Raw genomic sequence first — 26,890 nt, 5'->3', positions numbered from 1 at the left:
ATATCTCCCTATTTCTATGGCTAAGCTGTAAGCTATAATGTACTCTCACTAACCAAATTCACCACAAAATGGCTGCTACATTCTCTGCCTCTGCTTTCATACAGCCTATAATAGTTCCTCCTGATTGGCTGTGCTATAATATGATGTGTTAGCTGTAAGGCATTATGAGAAAGCCTGGCCACGTCTGAGGTCATGTGATCCTTCTCTGCATGACGCAATGTGAAAAATTCTGGCTACCATTTTAAGTGACTTCTCTGAATCAAAGCACAAATTGTTAAAATTTTCCAGGTCCAGCAAATTCCTGAAAATTTTACACAAATTTGATTTGCATTGAACTCATTTACTCATCTTTATCAGAAAGTGCTTTTAAAAACAAGTGCTTTTGTAATGTTTTATTTATATCCCCCGCAATTCCCTGATAATTACAATTTAAATTTTTAATGGGTAGGTCTCGTTGCCCAAAGAACCGACCACTTCTACAGAAAACTGAAAATCCACAATGCCCACAAATTGTTTGCAGTAGAGCTTGTAAGCACTGCACTGAGGCTGGCCAGGATCGCTGGAGTGTATTGTTGGCTCCTGATCCCAGCCAGGTTTAGTTCCACAGTTTGGACGAGAGGTGTACGATAGTCTGGTACATTTGTGACCCAGTTCAGTGGTGAAGGATTCTGAGTCTAATGTAACTCCGGTATAGGTACCAAGGTCTTTGACTTCTGAGCTCAGTTCAAAAAATTATAATATGAAAAGCAAATACCAAAACACAATACAATAAAACAGAATTGATGCTTTAGTTTATTTATGCACATAAGCAGTTTTAAAAATATCAGTAAAATTCTACTAAATTCACCTCTACATAAATCTAGAATAGAATACTGACTTTTAATAATTACTCCAGGAAGTCAAAACTAGCTGAATATTTTGAAATGGAGCACTTATCAATATTTCGCTGGACTTTTGCAAAGCCTTTTTCTCCCCATCCTTCACTCCAACTGTGAAAAGAAATGAAAATACTGATTATGAGATGACAGTATCTGTGAATATAAAATCACTGAAAATCTGAATTCAGTATAAAATATATAAAAGCCACACGTATAAAACTAGTGCAATGGCAAAGTAGGTGAGTGGGGTATAAAAAGTGTATGTGGTAGAAGTCCAGCTCATGAATGAAATCTTCCAGACTATTTGTATATTATGAAAACATCTCCACATCTCCCGAGTCTCCGCAAGATAAATCTCACCCGTACAATGTATTGGACACGGTGATTCCACACGGTTCAATGAGCACATGCGGAATCACCTGTGTTCACAAGCTGGCAGTGCTTTGGTCGCAGTGGGCAAGTGCTTGTCGAAAGCGCTGCCGATTACTGACCGTGTGCACCTACCCTTACCTTTTGATTAGTTTATTGCAAACAGCAGAAAGTTTGAAAATGTTGCTATTAAACCTGACCTGCAGTGGGGGTTGAATAATTATGACTGCAAATGTATAATATGTGCATGTGTGTAACTGTATAAAAAATGTTATAATCAGTACAAGTATAATACACATTATTACCATATATACTCAAGGTGAGTTTTTCAGCACAATTTTTATGCTGAAAAAGCCCCCTTCAGCTTTTATCCATGTCAGGGTCCCACGGAGGAGCAGCAGCGGCAGAGCAGTGGGTCACAGAGGCAGGAGGCGGCTGCTCCGGCTAACTCCTGTGCCTGCTGCTAAAGAGAAATGAATATTCACTGTGCTCACATTGAATATTAATTTCTCTTTAATAGCGGCCACAGTAGTCGCAGCCGCCGGCTTCCTGCAGTGGCCGGGTAATCACGTGTGCCCGCTACTTATGGGTATGAATATTCACTGCACTCCATTCCCATGGGCATGGAGAGTAGTGAATATTCATTCCTTTTAGTAGTGGGCACTTGTGATCACCCAGCTGCTGCACCTGCTGGCATCGGAACAAGACTCTACGAGGGAGCACAAAAAAAGATAAGTATGATGTTTTTTTTTTTATTGTTTCTCTGATAGGGGCCATGCAAACCAGGATAGGGATGAGGGGGCCATGCATACCAGGATAGGGATGAGGGGGCCATGCATACCAGGATAGGGATGAGGGGGCCATGCATACCAGTATAGGGATGAGGGAGCCATGCATACCAGTATAGAGATGAGGGGGACCATGCATACCAGGATGGGGATGAGGAGGCCATGCATACAAGGATGGGGATGAGGAGGCCATGCATACAAGGATGGGGATGAGGAGGCCATGCATACCAGGATAGGGATGAGGAGGCCATGCATATCAGGATAGGGATGAGGAGGCCATGTATAGCAGGATAGGGATGAGGGGGACCATGCATACCAGGATGGGGATGAGGAGGCCATGCATACAAGGATGGGGATGAGGAGGCCATGCATACAAGGATGGGGATGAGGAGGCCATGCATACCAGGATAGGGATGAGGAGGCCATGCATATCAGGATAGGGATGAGGGAGCCATGCATACCAGTATAGAGATGAGGGGGACCATGCATACCAGGATGGGGATGAGGAGGCCATGCATACAAGGATGGGGATGAGGAGGCCATGCATACAAGGATGGGGATGAGGAGGCCATGCATACCAGGATAGGGATGAGGAGGCCATTCATATCAGGATAGGGATGAGGGAGCCATGCATACCAGTAAAGAGATGAGGGGGACCATGCATACCAGGATGGGGATGAGGAGGCCATGCATACAAGGATGGGGATGAGGAGGCCATGCATACAAGGATGGGGATGAGGAGGCCATGCATACATGGATGGGGGTGAGGAGGCCATGCATACATGGATGGGGATGAGGAGACCACTTATCGGGATGAGGGGGCCATGCATATCAGGATAGGGATGAGGGGGCCATGCATACCAGGATAGGGATGAGGGGGGGCATGTATACCAGTATAGAGATGAGGGGGCCATGCATAGCAGGCAGTCATAGGTTTTCCTATTCTTTTGTGGTAAAATTAGGTGCCTCGGCTTATACGCTGGTTGACTTATACTCGAGTATATACAATATATATCTCTGATCTATGATTTTATAAATACATTTGTGCAACTGTATATATATGTCTGACAAGCCAATTGAGTGAGTATTGAGATATACAGTGGGGCAAAAAAGTATTTAGTCAGTCAGCAATAGTGCAAGTTCCACCACTTAAAAAGATGAGAGGCGTCTGTAATTTACATCATAGGTAGACCTCAACTATGGGAGACAAACTGAGAAAAAAAAATCCAGAAAATCACATTGTCTGTTTTTTATCATTTTATTTGCATATTATGGTGGAAAATAAGTATTTGGTCAGAAACAAAATTTCATCTCAATACTTTGTAATATATCCTTTGTTGGCAATGACAGAGGTCAAACGTTTTCTGTAAGTCTTCACAAGGTTGCCACACACTGTTGTTGGTATGTTGGCCCATTCCTCCATGCAGATCTCCTCTAGAGCAGTGATGTTTTTGGCTTTTCGCTTGGCAACACGGACTTTCAACTCCCTCCAAAGGTTTTCTATAGGGTTGAGATCTGGAGACTGGCTAGGCCACTCCAGGACCTTGAAATGCTTCTTACGAAGCCACTCCTTCGTTGCCCTGACTGTGTGCTTTGGATCATTGTCATGTTGAAAGACCCAGCCACGTTTCATCTTCAATGCCCTTGCTGATGGAAGGAGGTTTGCACTCAAAATCTCACGATACATGGCCCCATTCATTCTTTCATGTACCTGGATCAGTCGTCCTGGCCCCTTTGCAGAGAAACAGCCCCAAAGCATGATGTTTCCACCACCATGCTTTACAGTAGGTATGGTGTTTGATGGATGCAACTCAGTATTCTTTTTCCTCCAAACACGACAAGTTGTGTTTCTACCAAACAGTTCCAGTTTGGTTTCATCAGACCATAGGACATTCTCCCAAAACTCCTCTGGATCATCCAAATGCTCTCTAGCAAACTTCAGACGGGCCCAGACATGTACTGGCTTAAGCAGTGGGACACGTCTGGCACTGCAGGATCTGAGTCCATGGTGGCGTAGTGTGTTACTTATGGTAGGCCTTGTTACATTGGTCCCAGCTCTCTGCAGTTCATTCACTAGGTCCCCCCGCCTGGTTCTGGGATTTTTGCTCACCGTTCTTGTGATCATTCTGACCCCACGGGGTGGGATTTTGCGTGGAGCCCCTGATCGAGGGAGATTATCAGTGGTCTTGTATGTCTTCCATTTTGTAATTATTGCTCCCACTGTTGATTTCTTCACTCCAAGCTGGTTGGCTATTGCAGATTCAGTCTTCCCAGCCTGGTGCAGGGCTACAATTTTGTTTCTGGTGTCCTTTGACAGCTCTTTGGTCTTCACCATAGTGGAGTTTGGAGTCAGACTGTTTGAAGGTGTGCACAGGTGTCTTTTTATACTGATAACAAGTTTAAACAGGTGCCATTACTACAGGTAATGAGTGGAGGAAAGAGGAGACTCTTAAAGAAGAAGTTACAGGTCTGTGAGAGCCAGAAATCTTGATTGTTTGTTTCTGACCAAATACTTATTTTCCACCATAATATGCAAATAAAATGATAAAAAAAACAGACAATGTGATTTTCTGGATTTTTTTTTCTCAGTTTGTCTCCCATAGTTGAGGTCTACCTATGATGTAAATTAGAGACGCCTCTCATCTTTTTAAGTGGTGGAACTTGCACTATTGCTGACTGACTAAATACTTTTTTGCCCCACTGTATATATATATATATATATCTGTTAGCTATCTGCTAATTCCTGTTTTTAGGAATTTTATTGGGTGTTGGGCAGCAGGGTCAGTTATTCCTTCCTGGCCTGGTTTTCTCCGTGACCCTCAGTCAGTTCAGGTGTTTTGGCTGATTCATTACTGGATTTAAAACCATGTGCAGTCTGTGCAGTATTTGGGTGAAAATTAGATGAAGGGACAGAAGGTCTCTGTTCAACAGACTCTCTTAGGGCTCTTTCACACGTCCTGATATTTCCGGTACCGGAAAAAAACGGTACCGGAGATATCCGTGTCCGTATGTCCGTGTGCTCAAGTGGCACATACGTGCGGCATCCGTGTGCCGCCCGTGTGCCGCCTGAGGACCACACGGACCGTGCAGGAGAGACAGCGCTACACTAAGCGCTGTCCCCCCCCGCATGTGGTGCTGAAGGCAGAATTCATCTCTTCTCCCCCAGCGTTCGTTGGAGAGAAGAGATGAAGGATCTTTTTTTTTTTTTTTTTTTTGGGGGGGGGGAAATAAAGTTTGCATGTGCGTCCGCATCCCCCCCCCCCTCAGTGCGCCGCCTGCCCCCTTGCCGCAGAAATACTCACCCGGCCAGCTCCTGCGATGTCTCCTCTGTCCTCTCAGCGCCGGCAGCTTCTCCTGTGTGAGCGGTCACGTGGGAGCGCTCATTACAGTCAGGGAATATTCCCTGACTGTAATGAGTGGTACCACGTGACCGCTCACACAGGAGAAGCTGCCAGCGCGGAGAGGACAGAGGAGACATCGCGGGAGCCGGGTGAGTATTTCTGCGGCAAGGGACCAGGCGGCGCACTGAGGGGGGAGGCGGGGGGCACATGAAAACTTTATTGTTCACAAAAAAAAAAAAAAAGAAGATCTTTCATCTCTTCTCTCCGGCGGGGGAGAAGAGATGAATGCCGCCTTCAGCACCACAGCGGGGGGACAGCGCTTACTGTAGCGCTGTCTCTCCTGCGGGCAGTACGTGCACACGGAGGAGAGTGCACACTGTTCTCCGTGTGCACGTGTGCTGTCCGTATTGTGGACCGTGCTGCCGGTAGAAAACGGACATGTCGACGTGTTTTCAGCACGGACATACGGTCCGTGTGAAAACACGCACATGTGCATAGACCCATTCATTTAAATGGGTCTACGTGTGTCAGTGTCTCCGGTACGTGAGAAAACTGTCACTACACGTACCGGAGACACTGACATGTGAAAGAGGCCTAATGGAGGATTGTTAGTGCTTTTATTGTTTTTTAATTCTCATGGGTGGTCGATAGTAAGGGTACCGTCACACAGTACCATTTTAATCGCTACGACGGCACGATCCGTGACGTCGCAGCGATCGTATGAATATCGCTCCAGCGTCGTAGACTGCGGTCACACGTTGCAATCACGGCGCTGGAGCGATGCCGAAGTCCCCGGTAACCAGGGTAAACATCGGGTAACTAAGCGCAGGGCCGCGCTTAGTAACCCGATGTTTACCCTGGTTACCAGCGTAAATGTAAAAAAAACAAACAGTACATACTTACATTCCGGTGTCTGTCCCCCGGCGTTCTGCTTCTCTCCACTGTGTAAGCGCCATAGCCGGAAAGCACAGCGGTGACGTCAGACGTCACCGCTGTGCTCGCTTTCCGGCCGGCGCTCACACTGCAGAGAAGCTGAGACGCCGGAGGACAGACACCGGAATGTGAGTATGTACTGTTTGTTTTTTTTACGTTTACGCTGGTAACCACGGTAAACATCGGGTTACTAAGCGCGGCCCTGCGCTTAGTTACCCGATGTTTACCCTGGTTACAAGCGAACACATCGCTGGATCGCTGTCACACACAACGATCCAGCGATGTCAGCGGGTGATCAAGCGACGAAAGAAAGTTCCATACGATCTGCTACGACGTACGATTCTCAGCAGGATCCCTGATCGCTGCTGCGTGTCAGACACTGCGATATCGTAACGATATCGCTAGAACGTCACAAATCGTACCGTCGTAGCGATCAAAATGGTACTGTGTGACGGTACCCTAAGGCACCTGAGTAGTCAAGGAAGCTGATGTCTTGTCAGTGCTCATCAGGGGTTACTTTATGTTTTGTGCCTGGATGTAAAGGCTTAGAATTAATTGTTTACACCAACAATAAAGAACAGAAGAATCAGTGTTTGTATTAAGCTTCTTTGTCACTGTCTGACTGCATTGACCCCATTATGTCTCCTGCAATGCAGCTGATCTTCCAAAATATTCATTATTGAAGTATATTCATTCTTGACTTTGACAATTTTAATACATGAGCCATACTAATTATCCTACACTTATCCTTGGTGTCCCAAATGGAAAATAAACAACATTTTTTTATTTATGTATCCTATCTATCTATCTATCTATCTATCTATCTATCTATCTATCTATCTATCTATCTATCTATCTTTAGAAATGTTTAAATGTCCATAAATGTCATACGTTAATGGGAAACTAATTCTGTTGGGATATCTTGTTTGGATTACTATTGTGTGCTAGTAAATATGATTTGAATGCCATCTCCCACAGCAGGAAAGTATCTTTGCCATACTATGGAAAAGGTCACTGTGCCAACATAAATGCAAATTGCATATCAGAAATTCAAATATTTAAAAGTGTAATGAAGTCATATGGACATGACTTACCGGTAGGTAAATTTTATGGATATGATCTTAGTAGCTCTGTAGGTTGGCTTGCTGTAGTGGTTCTTTTACCAAAGATCATAAGCAAATAAAACTCACCACTTCATTTGACTTACAGTTGAAACCAGAAGTTTACATACACTGTATAAAAAGACACATATGCATGTTTTTCTCAATATCTGACATGAAATCAGAATAAACTTTTCCATTTTAGATCAATTAGGATTACCATAATTATTATTGGCCAAATGCGAGAATAATGAGAGAGAAAATGTTTTTAACGCATTTTTATTACTTACTGCAAAGTCAAAAGTTTACATACACTGAGATTACTATGCCTTTAAACAATTCTGGACTGTCCATATGACGATGTCATGTGTTTGGGAGCTTCTAATAGGCTTTTTGGCAACCATTGAGTTAATTAGAGACACACCTGTGGATGTATTTTAATACACACTTGAAACACACTGCTTCTTTGTGTAGCATCATGGGAAAGTCTAAAGAAATCAGCCAAGATATCAGGAAGAGAATTGTGGACTTGCACAAGTCTGGCTCATCCTTGGGTACAATTTCAAGATACCTGAAGGTGCCTTGCTCATCTGTGCAAACAATTATACGCATATACAAACAAAATGGGAATGTCCAGCCATCATACCACTTAGGAAGGAGATGGGTTCTGTGCCCCAGAGATGAATGTGTTTTGGTCTGACATATGTATATTAATCTAAGGACAAATGCAAAAGACCTTGTGAAGATGATGGTGGAAGCTGGCAAGATTTTGTTAATATCCACAGTGAAACAAGTACTGTATCAACATGGGCAGGAAGGCCACTGTACCAGTAGAAATGATTACGCCAAAAGAAGCATTAAATAAGCCAGATTAATGTTTGGAAATGGACACAGGAACAAAGACCTTAATTTTGGAGGACATGTGCAGCGCCCCAGAGTCCTGGTCGTTGCAGTAGTGTCATTCTTCCACCAGGGGGAGTGAGTGAGTGATATTACGTCTGATGGCAATAAAGGAGATCTTCCTACCAGGTATCACAAACCATGCACCACACTTCACACTCCAGACCACCAGGGTGAGCCTTGCTCCTATCTACTAGGGCACTCCTCACAGAAGGGTAAAACTGGTGGGCTGGATAGAAAGTTAGAGAGAAGCTGGCTGGGCTTTGTCCAGGCAACACCTGTCAGGCAGACAGGGGGAAAGGAGAAACATCGGAGCTGCAGACAGAGGGTCCCTGACAGGGGTGGGATCCTGTCAGAGGCCTAGCTAGACAGAAAGACATGGAGCTGTGCATGCCCCACATGCGGCAGCATCCTAAGAAAGGACACAAAGATAATTGTGTTGTAGAGGGTGAGAAACAAAGTCACAGCACAAGGAGGAAACACCAGAAGGAGTTCTGCCCTGTAAAGGCTGCCTCCTTCTGAGGCACGAAGCCGATGGCCGGAAGACCGAGGGGGCAACTGTCTCCAAGCCTTGCTCCGGAGACCAGCAGGACAGTCATTTCCAAGTTGGCTGCCCGACCTTAATACCTAGGAAGACACGGTGGCAACTTGTGGGGGTCGGGGCGTCTCTAGGGTCCCTATAAACAAGCCTCAAGCCATCAGTCATACGGGTTTGTCCTATCCATACCATCTGGGGGACAGAGAGGAAGAAACATCATCTAGAACATCTACAACAGTTGTGAGGACCTTACCGAGAAGCTCAGCAGGGAGGTACTACAACACACAGGCGCTAGAGGAAGGCTACTGATTTCCACCTGGATAAGGGAACTCTGGATTTGCTTTCAGACCGGCTGGACTCTGCCTACCCCATGGTCTGTACCCTGGACTGTGGATGTTGAAGCCTCCAGTAAAGGTAAAGAGACTTCAACCTTGTGTCCTTGTTATTCACTGCGCCTTACATCATCCACCATCACCACTAGTGTTGAGCGATACCGTCCGATACTTGAAAGTATCGGTATCGGAAAGTATCGGCCGATACCGGCAAAATATCGGATCCAATCCGATACCGATACCCGATACCAATACAAGTCAATGGGACTCATGTATCGGACGGTATTCCTGATGGTTCCCAGGGTCTGAAGGAGAGGAAACTCTCCTTCAGGCCCTGGGAACCATATAAATGTGTAAAAGAAAGAATTAAAATAAAAAATATCGCTATACTCACCTGTCCGACGCAGCCGGGACTTCAGCGAGGGAACCGGCAGCGTTGTTTGTTTAAAATTCGCGCTATTACTTGGTTACGTGAATTCCCAGCTTGTGATTGGTCAGGTCGGCCATGTTGCCGGGACGCGGACCAATCACAGCAAGCCGTGACGAAATTACGTCACGGCTTGCTGTGATTGGTCCGCGTCCCGGCAATATGGCCGCCCTGACCAATCACAAGCCGTGACGTCACGGGAGGCTGGACACGCGCTCATTTTAAAATGGGCGCGTGTCCAGCCTCCCGTGACGTCACGGCTTGTGATTGGTTGCGCCGCGGTCAACCAATCACAAGCCGGGAGGCTGGACGCGCTCATTTTAAAATGGGCGCGTGTCCAGCCTCCCGTGACGTCACGGCTTGTGATTGGTTGCGCCGCGGTCAACCAATCACAAGCCGGGAGGCTGGACGCGCTCATTTTAAAATGGGCGCGTGTCCAGCCTCCCGTGACGTCACGGCTTGTGATTGGTTGCGCCGCGGTCAACCAATCACAAGCCGGGAGGCTGGACGCGCTCATTTTAAAATGGGCGCGTGTCCAGCCTCCCGTGACGTCACGGCTTGTGATTGGTTGCGCCGCGGTCAACCAATCACAAGCCGGGAGGCTGGACGCGCTCATTTTAAAATGGGCGCGTGTCCAGCCTCCCGTGACGTCACGGCTTGTGATTGGTCAGGGCGGCCATATTGCCGGGACGCGGACCAATCACAGCAAGCCGTGACGTAATTTCGTCACGGCTTGCTGTGATTGGTCCGCGTCCCGGCAACGTGGCCGACCTGACCAATCACAAGCCGGGAATTCACGTAACCAAGTAATAGCGCGAATTTTAAACAAACAACGCTGCCGGTTCCCTCGCTGAAGTCCCGGCTGCGTCGGACAGGTGAGTATAGCGATATTTTTTATTTTAATTCTCTCTTTTACACATTTTAACATTAATGTTGTTGCGATACCCGATACCCGATACCACAAGAGTATCGGAATCCCGGTATCGGAATTCCGATACAGCAAGTATCGGCCGATACCCGATACTTGCAGCATCGGAATGCTCAACACTAATCACCACCTACACTTCTGGGAAGCCCTGGGGATACAATTCACCTGTGGGAAGGTATACCATCTTGCTGCCATAACATCACCCCAGCAGACCCTTAAGCAGCGTCGGTCACCCTGACCGAATACCACAGGTGGCGTCATGAACTTCCCCTTTAAAGACCTTTCCCAAAACCATAAAAACTATTTTTTTTTATTGGACGTCCCTCTAAGGGCCACGGACCGGGTCGGGCCACTGTGACATCCCCCGAACCAAAGGACGCGGTGCCGAGTACCCCATTGCCCTTGCATGAGGGCACTCCACATGTCCTGTGGTCTGATACAACTCCAATTTAACTTTTTGGGCATAATGACCATCGTTACGTTTGGAGGAAAAAGTGAGAAGCTTGGAAGCCTAAGAACACCATCCCAACTGTGAAACATGGGGGTAGCAGCATCATGTTGTTGGGTTATTTTGCTGCAGGAGGGACTGGTGCACTTCACAAAATAGATGGCATCATGAGAAAAGAAGATTATGTGGCAATACTGAAACAACATCGCAAGACATCAGCCAGGAAGTTAAAGCTTGGGAGGAAATGGGTCTTCCAAATGGACAATGACCCAAAGCAAACTGCCAAAATGGTAGCAAAGTGGCGTAAAGATAGCAAAGTTAATGTTTTGGATTGGTCATCACAAAGTCCTGATCTCAATCCTATGTATATATGGTCAAAGCTGAAAAGGCAGGTGCGAGCAAGGAAACCTACAAACCTGGATCAGTTACACCAGTTTTGTCAGGAAGAATGGGTCCAAATTCCAACCAACTATTGTGAGAAGCTTGTGGAAAGATATACCAAACCCAATTGACCTAAGTCATTCAGTTTAAAGGCAATATAATAATAATAATTTTTATTTATATATAGCGCCAACATATTCCGCAGCGCTTTACAACTTATAGAGGGGACTTGTACAGACAATAGACATTACAGCATAACAGAAATCACAGTTCAAAATAGATACCAGTAGGAATGAGGGCCCTGCTCGCAAGCTTACAAACTATGAGGAAAAGGGGAGACACAAGAGGTGGATGGTAACAATTGCTTTAGTTATTTGGACCAGCCATAGCGTAAGGCTCGGGTGTTCATGATGGCAATGGTAACAAATACTAATGAAATGTATGTAAACTTTTGACTTTCCAGTAACTAATAAAAATTCTTTAAAACATTCTCTCTCATTATTCTGGCATTTGGCAAATATTAATAATTATGGTAATCCTAATTGACCTAAAGCGGGAAAGGTTTATCCTGATTTCATGGCAGATGTTGAGAAAAACATGTATATGTGTCTTTTTATATAGTGTATGGAAACTTCTGGTTTCAACTATAATTGTAAGGATGGCAGTGTGGGAATGTTATCCAATTTTCTCGGTATATAGTACAATATTTGCTTATTTTTTATCCAGCAAATTGAGGGTTTTTTCAAGAAAGGCAAATTTACTAGTACATAGTACTCTGCAGTTCTAAGGGCTTGCTCACACCACCATATTAATTGGCTGAGTACTATCCAATTTTTTATCAGATAGTCCTCGATATATAAGGGGGCACTGTTGAGCAACAATTTTTTTCTCATACCAATTCGTCACGTTACAATTTGACCTGTAAATCGAACAAAACTCGCCCATTTATGTTTATAGTTGGTCAGAAATAATTGTGCCGCAATCGAATGCCATCCAAGTGCAGTCGGATTTCCGCAGACTCACAAAATGAAGAAGTTGGAGAAGTTTTGTTTTCCATCTTCTTCTCACAGTGTGCTCTGATTCTATGGTAAAAGTCTGCACATAAAACTCAGTGTACCCACAAGAGAAATTGACGTGCCGTGGATTTGAAGCATACACCGCTGAGTGAACAAAAGTACATTGGGCGTGAGATTTCTATACATCACATCTGCTTTACTGGAATTGTAGCCTAACAGAGCAATATTACAAAATGGGTGTGGGTCAGGGATGGTTTTAGGAGGTTGCGGATTGGGCAATTACCCGGGGTTCCCATTTTCTTCAGGCACAAATGAAAATCACCCAGTACTATTTAGTAAGTGCATTTTCTATAAAAACTACATTTATATCTCCTAATATATAGTCACTATAATGTTAGCTCCTTAGATGTATCCATTCATTGTAGATGTTTAAGAAAGGTGTATTCTTTACTCACCTATTCTTTATTATCCAGTATGGCTGTTCCTCACCATCTTCATTTTTTTCACTGCCATAACCGATAGCAATAATGGCGTGATTGGCATTTTCTGCACATTCCCCATCAAATATTCCTTGTGTTAAAAAAATAAGATGATCTAAGTTTGTGTAGAGTTTAAGAAAACTGTAAAAGAAGACAAAAGCCTGCTAACCCTTCACTGACCGGTAGCATGCTGCTAAGCTATTGTTCTTAGGCTTGGCCCACTGGCATTTTTCTTTTGCTGTTAACACCTTCCCAATGGTGACAATTTCTGATTTTCATTTTTGTTATTTCCTCCCCTTGTTCCAATTGCCATTAGTTTTTTTATTTTTTCTGTCCATATAGACACATAAAAGCTTGTTTTTTTCAGGATAAGTTGAACTTTTGAGTGACACCATTCATTTTATCACATACAGTAGTGTACTAAAAAATGGGGAAAAAATTCCAAGTGCAATGAAATTGTGGAAAAAATGCAATTGTGACATGAATTTTTATTCTAGTAATGAAAAGAAACAAAACTTTGGAAAAAAACTATTCTTTTTATTGTGTTGCCATTTTCTGAGTCCAGTAACCTTTTATTTTTCAGTCAATGGAGCTCTATGGGGGCTTATTTTGTGCGGGGCGACACAACATTTTTAATGACACCATTTTGGAATAATCCCATTTTGATCGCTTCTCACATTTTGATTGCATTTTTTGTGGTATTGCAGCTACCAAAAAATTACAGTTTGGGCAGTTTTGATTTTTTTCTATGTTTACGATGTTTATTAATCAAGATAATTATTTCAATATATTTTTATAGATGTGACCTTTATGGACACGGCGATACCATATATGTTTTTTTTTTGTTATCTCTATTTTAAAGACGGGATCAGGGGTATGATTTGAACTTATGGTTTTTATTTTTTTTAAGATTTTTTAAACTTTTTTTTACTTTTCATTGTATTTCTTATTCCCTTTAGGGGATTTGATCCAGCGATTGTTTGATTGCTTTTACTATACACAGCAATACCATAGTATTGCTGTATAATAAAAATCACAGTCTCCTTTGAAGCCTTGCCACAAGCTCGGTTTCAGGGTAACTCCGTAATGACAGGCATGGAGGTCTTCACCAGACCCTAGCTGTCATAAGAACCTATAAGTACCCCTCAATCACGTCATGGGTGCGCCGATGGGCGCATAGAATGAGGCACTTCATGCTCGCACGTCGTTAATGCCGCTGTCAGAGATTGACAGCAACATTTAACAGGCTAACATGGACAGCGGCAGCGCTCTGCTCAACCTGAGAGTAGGTCCTTTCTGTAGCACACAGCCCTTACCTGCTAAATATGGGACAAGCTCACCTCGTGAGCCCGCTCCATACAACCGCTATGGACTTGAACCGTACCTGAATGGTGGATGTCGGTAAGTGGTTGGTTTTTTTCAGTGAAGAATTCTCATTAATTTCTGCAGGATTTTAGTGCCATCAAAAGGCTTTAGCTTTCTATTGCTTTCAATTACACAATATTGTAGGGTGCAATGTGACTGACCCAACATGAGGCAGCAACTTAACCACTTAACTTTTTTCTCTTTTCTATTGATTTGGATAGATCTTTCCTTTTAAAGCTATTGCAGAGGAGCATATTATGATGACTGATCAATTTTAGGAAGAAAAACATTAATGCACTGTAGAAATAATATATTGCTATGTTACCATGGCTATACATATGGAAATCCTGAGCAACTGCAAACCCAACAGTCACGGGTCCTTCTAGTGCCACTGAAGACACGATGCTTTCTTCATCTGGCAAGTTGTAGTATTTGGTCACATTCAGCGTTATTGCTTTATCTTCATTATATTGACAATCATTTTGCTATTTTAAAGAAAAAAAAAAGAATCATTAATAATATTTCTGTATAATAATAATAATCTTTATATAGCGCTAACATATTCCACAAATAGCACAACCTCAATGACATCATATGAATGCCACACATGTCATTTAACAAAAATATGACAAAACAACGACAAAAATACCCACTCAATGGAGAATATTGTCAATCAGGAGAACAAAAAAGAGCAATCAGGTATTATAAAAATATGAAAAAGTTTTATTAATATACACTCACTGGCCACTTTATTAGGTACACCTGTCCAACTTCTTGTTAACACTTAATTTCTAATCAGCCAATCACATGGTGGCAACTCAGTGCATTTAGGCATGTAGACATGGTCAAGACAATCTCCTGCAGTTCAAACCGAGCATCAGTATGGGGAAGAAAGGTGATTTGAGTGCCTTTGAACGTGGCATGGTTGTTGGTGCCAGAAGGGCTGGTCTGAGTATTTCAGAAACTGCTGATCTACTGGGATTTTCACGCACAACCATCTCTAGGGTTTACAGAGAATGGTCCGAAAAAGAAAAAAAATCCAGTGAGCGGCAGTTCTGTGGGCGGAAATGCCTTGTTGATGCCAGAGGTCAGAGGAGAATGGGCAGACTGGTTCGAGCTGATAGGAAGGCAACAGTGACTCAAATCGCCACCCGTTACAACCAAGGTAGGCCTAAGAGCATCTCTGAACGCACAGTGCGTCGAACTTTGAGGCAGATGGGCTACAGCAGCAGAAGACCACACCGGGTACCACTCCTTTCAGCTAAGAACAGGAAACTGAGGCTACAATTTGTACAAGCTCATCGAAATTGGACAGTAGAAGATTGGAAAAACGTTGCTTGGTCTGATGAGTCTCGATTTCTGCTGCGACATTCGGATGGTAGGGTCAGAATTTGGCGTAAACAACATGAAAGCATGGATCCATCCTGCCTTGTATGGAGCATCTTTGGGATGTGCAGCCGACAAATCTGCGGCAACTGTGTGATGCCATCATGTCAATATGGACCAAAATCTCTGAGGAATGCTTCCAGCACCTTGTTGAATCTATGCCACGAAGAATTGAGGCAGTTCTGAAGGCAAAAGGGGGTCCAACCCGTTACTAGCATGGTGTACCTAATAAAGTGGCCGGTGAGTGTATATTAAACAAAGTAAACCAACAATCAATTACATGATAAATAGCAGGGGAAAACCCCAAAAGGGAAACACAGGACTCCAAACTTTGTGCCTAGCCACTAAGTGCTGAGTGGAATGCTTACCCGACAATCAAAGTTTAGGAATCCTGGGCCAGGGGCACGCACACCTGGCCCAGGATTCCTAAACTTTGATTGTCGGGTAAGCATTCCACCCCCAGGGGTTATTTATCATTACAGCACTATGCGATTATTCATGGGGTAAATGGATATGCTGCCCATATGCGGCTTTGATATTGCACTTTGCACTTTATGCCATGCTTAGAATTTGCCTTACACTCAGCACTTAGTGGCTAGGCACAAAGTGTGGAGTCCTGTGTTTCCCTTTTGGGGTTTTCCCCTGCTATTTATCATGTAATTGATTGTTGGTTTACTTTGTTTAATATATATTAATAAAACTTTTTCATATTTTTATAATACCTGATTGCTCTTTTTTGTTCTCCTGATTGACAATAACATATTCCGCAGCGCTCTACAGTTTTGCACACATTATCATCGCTGTCCCCAATGGGGCTCACAATCTAAATTCCCTATCAGTATGTCTTTGGAATGTGGGAGGAAACCGGAGTGCCCGGAGGAAACCCACGCAAACACGGAGAGAACATACAAACTCTTTACAGATGTTGTCCTTGGTGGGATTTGAACCCAGGACTCCAGCGCTGCAATGCTAACCACTGAGCCACCGTGCTGCCCAATATTACTATAACAGTATTTTACCCACTAGGGTCTGTTCACATGAATCATATCCATTGTGGAATTGCACAACAGCCAAATTCTGTCTGAATTTTTTTGCAGAATCGCTACAAATGAATATGAATATGAATGTTCAATTTACCCCCCAGGGTTTTCCTTTCAATATGCAGCTGAGATTTCATAAAATCTCATCTATAAATATTTTTACTGCACGTAGCAGATATCTCCTTATTATGGAGTGCATATGTCCCATGCTCAAATACTGTTGGAATATTTTCATACACAGTAAAGTCTTAGGTTGTAGTAAAATATTTTTCAGCGTGCGTTTTCTCGTGGCAGCTGTGCTAGCATCTTTGTCGTTGTTCTTAGTTTATACTGTTAAGCATTGTGAGCGGTAAGCTTCAGAGCGGAAGCCACCCAAAGAATGACCACATCACTTCCTTTAACCACTTGACCGCGTATCGCCAATGCAGGATCCTGTTAGTCATGAATCCTCAACCCCAACTACCTTGCTCCCTATTAAAACCATACCCTTTTACCTACCCAATGAATTGACACAAGACATAAATTTCTTTTGGATAATTTGGCCACAGCGGCCATTTTATTAACAAACAAATACATTAATAACAAATGTAAACATTGTAAATATAAAAACCTCGAGGGGAGGGTTCTTGGAGCAAAAAATCTGGCTCATAATAGGCCGAAAGCCTACCACAAAATTTAACCGAAAAACACGTATTTACCCTCAGCCGTAACCACCAGCTCGAGGGCACCATGTAACCCGTTTCGGGCAAAAACCAACCCCAAAGCTCCCGAGGTAAACACCCCGTCCAGAGCCTGTAACAAAAGCCAGATCAACCCTCTAAGCATCATCACCAACTCCAAGAACCCCACCCCCCGCCAAACCGCCACTGTGACGATAATAACAAAAAATTAGTTCACCTGATAAATAGAACATAAAAAAAAAATTGCAAACAAAATTAAAAATAACAAAAACACGAAGACCCCCACCAAAAATATGTTCCCTCGGATTGCCACCAAACAAAGGGAGGGTGGGCGGGACTCACTTCGGCTGTATCTAACTGACTGACCCCCTTTCCCGCACTTTTCCCAGGTCCCCCCCTCCCAATCCCATAGAATTCCCCGCCCCAGTTGCTATCCACCAATCCTGAGCCTCCCATTCTAACTTTTAAAAGAAAATTACTACCCTGCTCCCCATGGCAACGCAGTCATGTGGGGGCTTCCTTTTAGCTGCGCCCCATACAGCCCCCCCTCTTGAAAGTTTCCGAACCCCGAAGTAGTTAAAAGAAGTGATATAAGATGGGACATGCGCACAGCAATGTTGTTTTGTCATTGCGGTGCACTATGGTCACTTTATAGGACAGTTTTGCAGTCCTTTTTCAGGTGTATTCTGGCTATAATATACACTGTGTTCAAATACCATTATACTAATGCTTGAGAAGATTTTTTTATTTTGTAACATTTGTAAAGTATTCATTGTCAAAAAATTTTTTAAAGTTCTATAGAATTTGTACGTAGAATAATGCTGTATGTTGTGTTTTAACAAAAATACCACTGATCTATAAAACTGTTATAAGAATATCCAAAAAAAAAAACTACATATGCAGACATTAGAAATGAAACAGCGAGTAAGAGATGTGTGTGACTCGGGCATAAAAGTATATTTAAGTTTTGGTAACTTTTGGACTGATTACTAATGTGAATTGCAGAATTTGTTGCAAGCAATCTTTATTTTCCCCACTGCTTTACTAGTCAAATTTTACATCTGTATACACCCCCCCCCCCCCCAATACAGCTCCCATGTCATTTTAGGGAAGAGCGTTTAATTTTGTTGCAAAAACAGAAAAAAAATGTTTGCAAACTTGTTTTATTAGTCTAATATTTAACCACGCACTTCACACCTATAGTGGTGTTTGCGGTCGCATTTTACCTTCTGTGCATGTCCCTACCCGATATTTTTAGATATGTCCTTTTTTGGCAAAGGCTGAATAATTGAAATATATGGCGTATGTCTAATCTCAGTTACAGCAGAATTAAGTTACTGTACTATTAACAGTGACACTGCCAGTTTGAGTCAGTGTAATGCACAGAACAACCTGATCATAAATGACTAATAAGGAACATTTTTGGACTGTTTTTTAATTTTAAAAAACACGAGTCTGTCAGTGCCCTGTGTTATTAAATGAGCTTTTAGTTACTACTGTGTTTAAGATCTGTTTCTATGGTAAGGTAATTTTAACATTACAAAGACCGTGTTTATTAGTGTTGAGCGATACCGTCCGATACTTGAAAGTATCGGTATCGGAAAGTATTGGCCGATACCGGCAAAGTATCGGATCCAATCCGATACCGATACCCGATACCAATACAAGTCAATGGGACTCAAGTATCGGACGGTATCCCTGATGGTTCCCAGGGTCTGAAGGAGAGGAAACTCTCCTTCAGGCCCTGGGAACCATATTAATGTGTAAAAGAAAGAATTAAAATAAAAAATATTGCTATACTCACCTCTCCGACGCAGCCTGGACCTCACCGAGGGAACCGGCAGCGTTGTTTGCTTAAAATTCGCGCGTTTACTTCCTTACGTGAAGTCCCGGCTTGTGATTGGTCGAGTGCCGCCCATGTGGCCGCGACGCGACCAATCACAGCAAGCCGTGACGTAATTTTAGGTCCTTCAGGATTTTAAAATTACGTTCTGGCTTATGATTGGTCGCGTCGCGGTCACATGGGCGACGCGACCAATCACAAGCCGTGACGTCACGGAAGGCTGGACACGCGCGCATTTTAAAATGCGCGCGTGTCCTGCCTCCCGTGACGTCCCGGCTTGTGATTGGTCGCGTCGCCCATGTGGCCCCGACGCAACCAATCACAGCAAGCCGTGACGTAATTTTAGGTCCTTCAGGATTTTAAAATTACGTTCTGGCTTATGATTGGTCGCGTCGCGGTCACATGGGCGACGCGACCAATCACAAGCCGTGACATCACGGGAGGCTGGACACGCGCGCATTTTAAAATGCGCGCGTGTCCAGCCTCCCGTGACGTCACGGCTTGTGATTGGTCGCGTCGCGTCGCGACCAATCATAAGCCAGAACGTAATTTTAAAATTCTGAAGGACCTAAAATTACGTCACGGCTTGCTGTGATTGGTCGCATCGCGGCCACATGGGCGACGCGACCAATCACAAGCCGTGACGTCACGGGAGGCAGGACACGCGCGCATTTTAAAATGCGCGCGTGTCCAGCCTCCCGTGACGTCACGGCTTGTGATTGGTCGCGTCGCCCATGTGACCGCGACGCGACCAATCATAAGCCAGAACGTAATTTTAAAATCCTGAAGGACCTAAAATTACGTCATGGCTTGCTGTGATTGGTCGCGTCGCGGCCACATAGGCGGCACGCGACCAATCACAAGCCGGGACTTCACATAAGGAAGTAAACGCGCAAATTTTAAGCAAACAACGCTGCCGGTTCCCTCGGTGAGGTCCAGGCTGCGTCGAAGAGGTGAGTATAGCAATATTTTTTATTTTAATTCTTTCTTTTACACATTTTTACATTAATGTTGTTTCGATACCGATACCCGATACCACAAAAGTATCGGATCTCGGTATCGGAATTCCGATACCCGCAAGTATCGGCCGATACCCGATACTTCGGTATCGGAATGCTCAACACTAGTGTTTATGTTAAAGAGGGTGAATACAGCCTTAAATACATGCTTATCTGCTTATCCAGAGGATTCCTTATTGACTGTATCCTTGTGCACACTGTAATCTGTCTGATTGATGAACGTCATTATATGACAGAAACAACTTCTTTATTTTTGGATTGCCTTCAAACAATAACATTATTTTCTTACAACATTTACGTGAATGTCAATATTTCTACAAGATTTACATGGGATAGAATCCTACTTGGGCACCGTCCACAGGAGTGCCATAATTACTATTTTGCTTAGAAATAGGTATAAGTGGCACCACCTCCCTCTCCTCTCATTTCTGCTGAAGACTTTGCCTCTTTCTTTAAGCAGAAGATCGATACAATCAGAGAAAGCTTTGGCCCGCATCCCCCAATGTCCGTCTTAGCTGCTCAACCCTGTTCCTCCAAAACTAACTTCTCCACCATGATAGAAGATAGCTCTCCACCCTCCTGTCAAGATCACATCTCACCACTTGCACGCTTGACCGGCTCCCGTACCACCTCATCCCTAACTTCGCCACAGTCATCATCCCAACACTAACACACCTCTTCAACCACTCACTCACAACTGGTGTCTTCCCCTTCCTCCTTCAAGCATGCCTCGATCACACCCATCCTCAAAAAGCCCTCCCTCGACCCATCCTTTGTGTCTAGCTATCGCCCAATATCTCTTCTCCCTTATGCCTCAAAACTACTGGGACAACATGTCCATCTTGAACTGTCCTCCTACCTCTCCTCCTGCTCCCTCTTTGACCGGTTACAATCTGGCTTCCGATTTAATCACTCAACTGAAACTTCCCTAACTAAAGTCACCAATGACCTACTAATCGCCAAGAGCAAGCAACACTACTCTATCCTCCTTCTCCTGGGTGTCTTCTGCCTTTGACACTGTGGACCACTCCCTCCTGATACAGATTCTCTCATCTCTTGGCATCACAGACTTGGCCCTATCCTGGATCTCATCATATCTAACAGACCGAACATTCAGTGTCTCCCTCCCTTGCATTGACTAAGATCGGGTACGATCGAAACGCGTCGCATGTACTCTGTACTAGGACTTTTGCATCAAGGCAAGGATGTATTGTGCTGTATCAATTTTTAATGGAGAAATAAAGCATTTGAATTTTATGGAGCTGGAACGCTTTCTTTACTTTGCCATGTATATCCATCTCAGTCCAAGATGATGTTCCGTGCACCTGCCTAAATCGGTGAGCTGGCTGTGGCTTCTTATAGCCTTTTCTTTTTGCATATTTTCTCCCTCTCCCACACCACCTCCTCACCTCGCCCCTTGTCTGTTGGTGTTCTCCAAGAATCTGTCCTAGGGCCCCTGCTCTTCTCCATCTACACCTTCAGCCTGGGGCACCTCATAGAATCCCACGGTTTTCAGTATCATCCCTATGCTGATGACACGCAGATCTACCTACAGTATCTGGACCTGACCTCACCTCCTTACTCACCAAAATCCCACAATGTCTGTCTGCTATTTCAGCTTTCTATTCTGCTCACATTCTAAAACTGAACAGGGGCAAAACAGAATTCATTATCTTTCCCCCTTCTCACTCTACCCCTCCACCAAACCTATCCATCAATGTCAATGGCTGCTCACTTTCCCCAGTCCCGCATGCTTGGTGCCTCGGGGTGATCCTCGACTCTGCACTCTCTTTCAAGCCTCATATCCAAGCCCTTGCCTCCTCCTGCCAACTCAAACTTAAAAATATTTCCCGGATCCGTGCATTCCTTGATCATGAAACCACACAAATGCTAGTGCATGCCCTTATCATCTCCGGCCTTGATTACTACAACCTCCTACTCTGTGGCCTCCCTTTCAGCACTCTGGCAACACTCCAATCCATTCTAAACTCTGCTGCCTGATTAATCCACCTGTCTCCCCATTATTCCCCAGCCTCTCCTCTCTGCCAAGCCCTTCACTGGCTTCTTATTGTCCAGAGGCTCCAGTTCAAAACCCTTACTATGACATACAAAGCTATCCACAACCTGTCTCCTTCATACATCTGTGACATGGTCTCCCGATACTTACCCACAAGCAACCTTCGATCCTCTCAAGATCTCCTTCTCTGCTCCCCTCTTATCTCTTTTTCCCACAACCACATACAAGACTTCTTCCGTGCTTCCCCCATCCTTTGGAACTCTCTAACCCAACACATCAGACTCTCACCTACCACGGAAACCTTAAAAAAGAATCTGAAGACCCACCTCATCCGACAAGCCTACAATCTGCAGTGATCCTTAGTCTGCTGAACCACTGCACGGCCAGCTCTACCCTTTGCTAGTGTATCCTCACCCATCAACTGTAGACCGTGAGCCCTCACAGGCAGGGTCCTCTCTCCTTCTGTACTTGTGTGTGCCTTGTATTGCTCATGTTTATTGTGCTTGACTATATTTGCCCCTTTTCAAATGTAAAGCGCTGGAATAAATGGCGCTATATAAATGTATAATAATAATTATTATTCTACTTGCTAATAATCCAGAATGCCAAGGCTAGCCTGATTGACAAGCTTATATTAGAATGTTACGCTTATTAAAGCTGCCTTTAGAACGGAAAAATTAAAAGATGTACCTTTCCTTCATATTCATAGTCTTGAGATTTCATGAGTCCAGTGTGTGTTGCATACGTTAATGCATCAATTGGGAGCCCTCCACAACATCCCGAGTCAGTTCTATCACAGTCCACCAGCTGTTGCTCACTCAGGGTCATCAGGTTATGGTTCTTTATGCATAATCGGGATTCAATCACACCCACCTAAAATGACAGAGACATTCTTGTAACTCTAATTATTAAAGGTATGTGACAAAAATATTGAAAATATTTAAAGAACACCTACTGTTGCAAATGCCCAACAGGATCCACAATACCCTTGATTCTTAGCAGGTGTTACACATTTGGACTCTCTCCAGTCAACATGATCAGGTAGACCTTCTTTTAATCCGTAGGAGAAAGTAGGAGCCTGAGTTTTAGGCCCATTTGTCATTAAACAGCTCTTCCTCTTGACTTCTTCAGGTGACTAGTGTACATTTAGAAACCAGTTACAAACATGCATACTTCACTTTTTACAGTCAGTGACTAGAGACAGTCTGCTTTACATCTATGTGCTTTAAAACCTGTGAATTGTTCCTCAGATTTTCCTTTTATACAGAATGTTTTGATTCACTACGTGAAAACAGAGATCTTGAATATAGTAGGGAATTGGAGCAAAACATAAGTATATTTCAGTTATAGAATGTTGAATAATGATTGCTTTATTTACAAAGATAAGATACAAAATCCCCTTTCACATACCCTTAGTAATGGCTGTGTCTAACTGTACAGGAACATGGTCTGATCATACCACATCTCATGGGCAGGTTAGGAAGTAAGAGACAGGACAGAATGGGATTGCAGCTATCTGGGCTAGCACCTAGTGCCCGAGGTTCTGGGGGGTCCATGGCTACATTGCCCTCATCACACTCATTGGCAGTGTGCATTACTGAGAAGGGAACAGGATAAAAGAGGTGTTTAAGAGATCATTTGGAGGGTGTGAGGCAATGACTGGTGTTACATGAAGGGGTCAAAGGCACATTGAGGCCATGGGAGATCATTGCAGTCACAGGTGTAGCTGTGATTGCAATGCAGAATGAAAAGTGAGTATTGGTCCTGGGCATGCTATGTATCCAGGGCAGATTTAGGGAAAACCTGCTCTGGGCTTTTGGGTTTTGAAACAGATTATAGAATGGTAGTTGTGCAGTACATTTAATTCCTGGCCGGGTTTTCCTTGTGGCTGAAGGCCACAGCTTCCAGTTAAAAACCCTGCAGTATAGGGTCTGGGTGCATCAGGTTCAGAGTCAGTGACAGTCTGGTGTTTGGAGGAGTACAGATCAGAAGTCATTGCAGAGCTCCACCTGTGTGAGGCAACACAGGTAAGTGGAGCCAAACAGCCAAGGCACCTGAAAGGCCTGGCTCCCACAGCGCACACAGCGGTGCAGTCACCTACGGCAACAGGTCTCGGAGGTATATGTTTCCCGGCTGCGATCCGGAGGATATCGTGTGCTGTGTATTTTTGTGAGACACAGCAATGCAGTCGCCCACAGCAACTAGTCAAAGAGGTGAACTGGCATGTTTAATGGCTGCAATCCAGAGGATATGGTTCCCGGCTGTGATCTGGAGGAAATCGTGTGCTGTGTTTTTGTAAATTGAACATTAAAGAGACTTTTGTTTTGAACTTTGTTGGGTCACTGCCTCTTCACTGCACAGTGCGGATAGCACTGCACTACAAGGGGTAAGTGATTCCTTTTTTTAAGACAGTGGAGAAGAGCATGATATGGGTGGGATGGCGCTAGGAGAGAAGACATGTAATTAAAGTTAATGGGGGGTAGGAGAGAGGACATGTCATTGCAATGAATTGGGGAAGGGTTGGAGAGACATGGAATTTTAATGAATTTTGGAGAAGTAAAAGAGAGGATATTGAATTGGGAGAGACATGGGACAGAGACATGGAATTGTAATGAATCGAGAGGGAGGGAGAGAAGACATGAATTAATCTAATGAACTGATGGGTCATGTAACTGTAATGAATTGAGGTTGGGGAGGACATGAAATTGCAATAAATTGGGTATGAGAAAGTAGAATTGAAATGACTTGGGGCAATTAGAAGATAAGGAAATGAAATTAATTGGTGGGGAGAGAGGACATGGAATGGTAATTAATTGAGAGGGGAAATGTGAAGGATTATGTAACAAATTACATTGAATTGGGAGAAAGAAGACATGTAATTGTTGTGAACTAGGAAAGTGAGTAGGATAGAGGACATGAAATTACATTGAATTGGGGGATAGGACACAGGACTAGAATTTGTAATGAATTAGGGGTGAGAGTCACAGGGCTTAATTCATTTACAATTTTATTGGTCAAGGGAAAAGTGGCTAATTATAGTTAATGGGGGCACAATGCTGGCTTATCAATTTATATTTTGAATGGTATATTGCACATTGGCGCAAATTATATATCAATAGTGTGGTGCATATCTTTATTCAGGGGTACAGTATGAGGAACATAGAGGCAGCTTTGTTTTCTGACGTTCGGGTCACACTTGTGTCGGAAGCTCCCTCACATGTTCCGTCATTTTATTGGAAGAAAAGATGAAATGTACTGCACTATTTTTCTGTTAAAAAGGCGGCGACCCAAACAGAAACTATTATAGTCTGGTGCCTTTTGTTTTTGTCATAGGATGTATATTTTTTTGCAGAAGCGCCCTTTTTCTGTTCCTATAGTACAACAGCAAAATGGAAATTCAAACACCAGTGTGAACGTAGTCTCATCTTGCACAACTATTTATTATAGAGTATCAACTCAGGAAGATGCATATATATTTTAAAAAAACAAACTTAAAAATCAACTTTCATCCATCACCATAATTGGCAGGATCTGGTGGAAAATATTAGGCAAATGCAGTCTTCTCATATATATGGATGAACTTACTATGTCTGCGAAATGATTCATTGCCATCCAGTATGTGGAGCGGCCTTCGTCAGCAAGCTTGTTATGTTCCTGTACCTTATGCCAAGTGTTCTCCCAAATTTTTCTCCGGTGTATCTCCTCTCTGGTGGATGAATATTTTTTATCTGGTATAAAATATTTGTACACGACTGTTACTGGCATGTCGACAGAAAAGGTTAGCTATTCTTAGACTATAAGCTACTTTAATTTGATATAAAATTTATTATTTATATACTTACTACCTTATAGATTTTAAGCTCTTCCAAGAAATTCCCTCACTCCTCTTGTTTGAATTTCTGAACTATAATCCTATAAGTTTACTATTATTTAATTATGAATTTCAAATTAATTACTATTTCACATCAACTTTCCAAATCTACACTTGAAATACATAGTTTTGATACCAGAGTTGTTTTTCTAAAATTTATTAACTGGGTGTTTTACCTCTGAGTATCATACAGCCACCACTTGTCTGATAAATATCCTAACATTTCTGGTTTACATCTGTGATATGGCAGGATGTTATGAACTGAGTACCTGGCCCATCCTGCTCAACTAAACCAAACTTACATCACCATATGATTTTATAAAGCTCAGTTTCACCACAAGTACAAAGTATTATGGTCACTATTAACTAAAAGACATGTCTCATAAAAAATTACCTACTGTTTAAATTAGATTTTTATGATACACTAGATGGCAGCCCGATTCTAAAGAATCGGGAGTCTAGAATCCATATATACTTTATTTATTCAAATGTAAGAATAATACAATTAATAAATAATAGTAAGAAAGAACAAAAAATGGCTGCACTCACCAGCTCTTGACAATTCTTGTTATTTAAGGTACAGTTACACAGGATCCATGAACATGCTTATGAGGGGAGTGATGAAAGACATCAGACAACAACTTTGCGCGTTGTGGCAAATGCCACAACAACGGTTCTTTGCTTAAGAACAATAATGTAAATAATAAATAATATGTATCAATAACTATGTATATTGGTATGTTCTATGACATTTTAAAATATTTCATTATTATGTGGAAAAGCTCTTCGTACCCATACTGGCGCATACTTG

General features: G+C 43.3%; 1 protein-coding gene across 1 annotated transcript in view; it reads right to left on the bottom strand.

Moving 5' to 3' along the window:
• Positions 1 to 774: 774 nt before the first annotated feature.
• The window catches only part of LOC143775613 (cathepsin K-like), a 47,037-nt gene continuing 20,921 nt past the window's right edge, over positions 775 to 26,890 (bottom strand). Inside the window, exons 3-8 of the mRNA XM_077263956.1 lie at positions 25,794 to 25,936; positions 23,164 to 23,343; positions 22,899 to 23,081; positions 14,549 to 14,708; positions 12,835 to 12,949; positions 775 to 989 (exon numbers count right to left, since the gene is read on the bottom strand). Coding sequence (XP_077120071.1) covers positions 887 to 989; positions 12,835 to 12,949; positions 14,549 to 14,708; positions 22,899 to 23,081; positions 23,164 to 23,343; positions 25,794 to 25,936 — 884 coding nt within the window. The 3' untranslated portion in view covers positions 775 to 886. The remainder of the gene's footprint in view (positions 990 to 12,834; positions 12,950 to 14,548; positions 14,709 to 22,898; positions 23,082 to 23,163; positions 23,344 to 25,793; positions 25,937 to 26,890) is intronic.

This window comes from Ranitomeya variabilis, chromosome 5, assembly GCF_051348905.1.
Source record: "Ranitomeya variabilis isolate aRanVar5 chromosome 5, aRanVar5.hap1, whole genome shotgun sequence".
NCBI classification, from domain to species: Eukaryota; Metazoa; Chordata; class Amphibia; order Anura; family Dendrobatidae; genus Ranitomeya; species Ranitomeya variabilis.
This window is presented reverse-complemented; position numbering and strand designations above follow the sequence as displayed.